Raw genomic sequence first — 5,000 nt, 5'->3', positions numbered from 1 at the left:
TATATATATATATATATATATATATATTAGCATTGAGTGTGAAAGTATTTTATGCCTGTGAATGTATTTGTGTTTATGTATTTGTTGTGTACCAGTGTATATATTCATGTCATGTGTGTATATTTGCATGCCTGTTGTGTGTGTGTTTGTGTAAATGTATGTATACATAGTGTGTGATGTGTATGCTTGTGACTGTGTGTACAGTAAATATATATATTTTTCGGATTATGAATATATCTGTCTGCTGGAGAAGAACAAAAACGTGTAGATGTAAAAAAAAAATATTTTCCTTCTTCATTAACACCAGACAGCACCACCTCAACCACTATCACCACAACTATAACAACTACCACCACCTCCATCAACACAAACCCCCCTACCATGTCTGCCATAGTACCCTTGCTGAATTTTAAAAGAAGGCAAAAAAAAACAACAACAACAAAAGGTGGGAAAGGGAAAATCAAGGTCAGTTTGTTGGAATTCTCGACACGGGGTTTGGGGGGTGGGGGTGGAATGGTAAGTATATGTTTGTTAAAGAAAGAGGGAATAAGAAAAGAAGACTCACCGTAGCATACAGTAAATCCGACAGCAGACTACCTAAAGCAGTTTTAAGCTCAGAAATATTTGATACAGCTCGCAGACTCTCATGAAGTTCCTGAAAAATAAGAGGAAAGCTGCTATTTCACGGAAACACGTGATTATGTTGCATCCCAAACCAGCTTGTAGCTCTGAGGCTGCCATCGATCACATCTTCTGTCTCTTCTCTAGCAGTTCATTATTATTTACAAGCTGAAGCCAGCCGATGCCAACGTTGTTGTAGCAGAACATACATTGCTAGTGTGACACACACAGGAATAAAAACAAATATACCTTTTGTTTTGTTTTTTCTCTCTGCTCTTATTGGTGTTTTTTTTTTCTTAATTACTACATTGTTGTTATTTTTTTTTTTTTTTAACCTTTAGTAATTGCTTGGGTACAATAAAAAAAAAAGTCAAACAATAATATTAAGATTATCAAAATGAAATAATATAAAATAAAAGAGAAAAACCTAAAGAAAATCTAATGAGATTTTAGTTACAGGGAAACATGAAAACTATTTTTGATGACAATAACAGGTAAAATTTAATCACCACCATCAAATATTAACATAGAACTGGAATAAATAGGATATACATTTTTTAATAACTTGCTTTCTATTTTTTTTTTGTGCTATTTTTCTTTTTCCAATAGAGTTATATTGATATGGACAAAATATTATAAACAAATAAATAACATTTTTTTAAATAATAACAATAATAATAATAATAATAATAATAATAATAATAATAATAATAATAATAATGGTTTCACATTTTGGCACAAGGCCAGCAATTTCAGGGCAAGGAGTAAGCTGATTATATTGACCCCAGAGCTCAACAAGTAATCTCAATGACTCTGAAAGGAAGGAAAGCAAAGTTGACCTCGGTAGCATTTGAACTCAGAATGTAAAAAGACAGACAAAATGCCGCTAAGCATTTTGCCTGGTGTGCTAACAATTCTACCAGACTGAAATTGGGGGGGGGGGAGCAGGGTTAGTTGATTACATCAACCCCAGTGCGCAACTGGTACTTATCCCACTGACCCTGAAAGCATGGAAGGCATAGCTGACCTCAACGGCATTTGAACGTGAAGATGGATGAAATGTCACTAAGTAAGTAAATATTTTGTCTGTTGTGCTAATGAATCTGCCAGCAGAATCTGTCAGCAGAATTTGAACTCAGAATGTGGTGACAGATAAAATACCACTGTAGGGTGTCAGGGAAGCCATATTTCATTATCACAGCTGTGCTTTGGCAATGGCAGCCAATCAGATCTGGTAGTGTATCTATAAAAACAGCAGTCATCAGCCCATCAAGGGAGCATGCCTTTTTGGCAGTCAGTTAGCAGAAGACTTCAACGCCACAACTGTCAGCGAACAGATCTCCATGATCATTGGTGAACAGATCCTACGACCATCAGCAAACAGAGCTGCACAACTGTCAGTTGACAGATCTCCACAACCGACAGTGGACAAATCTTGATATTTCATACCAGCCTTCGTACCACCAGCTACTACCTGTTCGTTTTTCTTACATCCTTAGCACTGAAAACTCCTAACTTACTTATGCAATTTGTAAGTTTTCATGGCTCCCCTCTGACTCCTACACATATGCACTCACTTTGCCCAGCACTTGTTAACAACCCAAATAAATTGCTATGCTTTAAAAATAAAACTTGCCTTCTGACATTTATTTCTACGTACACTTATTGCCATGTTATATTGGGACATTGTTACATTCAGACACGCAACAACCAACATCGTTACATTTAAAAATTATTACACTTTGAAGCCGTTACATCCAACATTGTAACACCACTAAGCATTTTATCCACCATGCTAACAATTCTTCCTGCTCGACACCTTGATGATGATGATGATGATGATGATGATGGGTGAGATGTCTGAGACAATAAGAAGATTGACTTCATTCACTGAAATTAGCTATGGATTTCATAATTTTGAATTTAAATCAAACTAGCATCAAATTTGCATTTTGTCTAGGCTGTGCTGATAAAAGAATTATTAGTAATATACTGATGTTGATTGAGTCAACTAACTACATTCCAACATTCAGTCTTACTAGACCGGTTCCCAGTTGAAAGTCAGTAGTAATAATAATGATATACAAAAAAATAAAATAAAATAACTGTTTCTCGTTTTGGTACAAGGTTAGCAATTTTTTAAAGGAGATGGGTGATGGTAAGTTGATTACATCTACCCCAGTACTTGACTGGTACTTTATTTTACTGACCCTAAAAGGATAAAAAGCAAAGTTGACCTTAGTGACATTTGGACTGTGAATGTAAAAAAATAAATGGAAGAAATGCTGCTAAATATTTTGTCTGAGCTGCTAAGGCCAGAAATTTTCAGAGTAGAAGGCAAGTCGGTTACCTCAACTTCAGTTCTTGACTAATTCTTTATTTTACCAACCCTAAAAGAGATGAAAGGCAAAAACGTCCTTGGCATGATTTGAACTGTGAATGTTAAAGAGGTGCGAAATATGCCACCATGTATTTTGTCTGATGTGCTAACAATTCTGCCAGATCCAAGCTCCAGTATATATTCTCAAAGGAAATGTATATCTATATACATATTTGTAAAACTGATTAATGAATTACAGAAATAAATTTATTTCTCAAACGCGTGATAATGCTATAAATAGCGTGATCAGGATAAATTATCCATGCATTGCAGAAAAATACGTTACTGGCCAGCCATGAGACTCGAACTCACACCGCTGTGATTAAGAAATATTTTGATGCCACCAATAACCACCTGTCTACCTTTGAATTTATCTTTATTTCTATGAACAAGAAGAGTGAAGGTACATGGCCAAATAGTTTGGGAGTTCAGTTCATCATCACAAAAACTTGGGTTCAATTCTGTGAGTAAAACTGATAGTAGTCAGTTGCATCTTTGCTCCAGTTTTCTCAGCTGTAAACTGTTGGAGCTGAGAGTTGGGACTCTCTCACTCCATCAGTCACATCCTGGATATGCAACTTGGTCAAGAGGGTGTCTAAATCTACTTGAAACTATATGACATCTAAAACATAGATGTGTATGTGTGTGTGTGTGTATGTGTGTTGGTGAGTATTTGTATGTCTCCAATGCTTGATGAGTATTGATTTGTAATGAGTTTCCAGACAATTTCCATTCACCAACTGGGTTAACGATACTGAAAAATAGGATTTAGGTATGATGTAAATAACATATTATGTTCATAACAATATAATAGTTATAAAGCATAACTCAGCAATTGTGAATTTAATAAAAAAAAATTGAAAATCAGAAAATAAAATTTAGAAAATGCTGGTATTTAGCTTAGGACTACCAACTCACTCTTTTATTATTGCCTGAGGCAACAGTAGAAGATACTTGTCCAAGGTATCACAAAGTGAAACCAAACTTTTATATATATATATGAAGATATTTATATCTGAGGTTTGAGATTTCAAATGCTGAAATCTCAAAGAGAATAAAGACAGGATGGAAGGCATTCACTCTAAAGGATGTGCTAAAAAAAAAAAAAAACTAGACAATACCATATGTGTCAGGCTTTTCAATAGACATGTCATACCAGCACTGTTACAAGCAAGTGAGATGTGAGCTATTATGGAAAGGATAGATTATTGATTGGCTATGGCACAAAAAGCCATGGAAAGCTCCATGCTAGGAATATCATTACAAGACCATATTCAAAATGAGATAATTCAAGAATGGAGTGGTGTGAATGATGTGATAGCAGAATACTGAAGGCACAAGTTTTGCAGAGCCGGACAGGTCTCAAGGTTCATAGACAACAGATGGATCCAAGCAGATCAGTGAAAGCCACTTGGAAGGCCTCCATGATAATGAGAAGACAATTTAATTAAGCAATTTGTGTCAAGATGGAAAAGAATGATGCAATCAAGAGAGAATTGGAGATGCACTGTGACCAGCAGTGTATAACAGCATCTGATGGTCTGGTCAATATTGTGATACTGTGATATAACTTAGGTTTACTAATAAACACTGTACATAAATATTTATTAGTTATTTAATCATATGCCTACAAATGCAGAATATGCAAATTAGTTAGTCATTATTATTGTTCTAGTTTGTGTGTGAATCAAAGAGCTATTTTTTATGTTTTCTCAATGGACAGAGCAATGTGGGAATACTTTTCTTCTGCTGAGTGGTCAATGAACTGTGGAGTAAGTCAGGACAATCACTTATATTTTTCTGTATACAATGAGAACAAAAAGACGTATTCACATCTGTTCAAAGTTTCCTTTAAATTTAGCTGGTTTTTTTAATCAATACTATGTTGTACGCGAGTATTTATTACTATACATACATAAAGATATATATATATATATATATATATATGCATACATACATATATTTATATTTATATATATATATATATATATATATATAT

General features: G+C 34.4%; 1 protein-coding gene and 1 long non-coding RNA gene across 5 annotated transcripts in view; one reads left to right on the top strand and one right to left on the bottom strand.

Moving 5' to 3' along the window:
* LOC128249296 (uncharacterized) overlaps positions 1–2,252 on the top strand; it is a 6,617-nt gene extending 4,365 nt beyond the window's left edge. The window contains exon 2 of the long non-coding RNA XR_008265395.1: positions 1,364–2,252. This is a non-coding gene — a long non-coding RNA (uncharacterized LOC128249296). The remainder of the gene's footprint in view (positions 1–1,363) is intronic.
* The window catches only part of LOC106877721 (cGMP-dependent 3',5'-cyclic phosphodiesterase), a 434,395-nt gene that overhangs the window by 382,337 nt on the left and 47,058 nt on the right, over positions 1–5,000 (bottom strand). For all 4 annotated transcript variants that reach the window (XM_052972474.1, XM_052972473.1, XM_052972475.1 and 1 more), the window contains exon 2: positions 566–655. In XM_052972474.1, coding sequence (XP_052828434.1) covers positions 566–655 — 90 coding nt within the window. The remainder of the gene's footprint in view (positions 1–565; positions 656–5,000) is intronic.

Source organism: Octopus bimaculoides, chromosome 13 (genome assembly GCF_001194135.2).
Source record: "Octopus bimaculoides isolate UCB-OBI-ISO-001 chromosome 13, ASM119413v2, whole genome shotgun sequence".
Classification (NCBI taxonomy): domain Eukaryota; kingdom Metazoa; phylum Mollusca; class Cephalopoda; order Octopoda; family Octopodidae; genus Octopus; species Octopus bimaculoides.
This window is presented reverse-complemented; position numbering and strand designations above follow the sequence as displayed.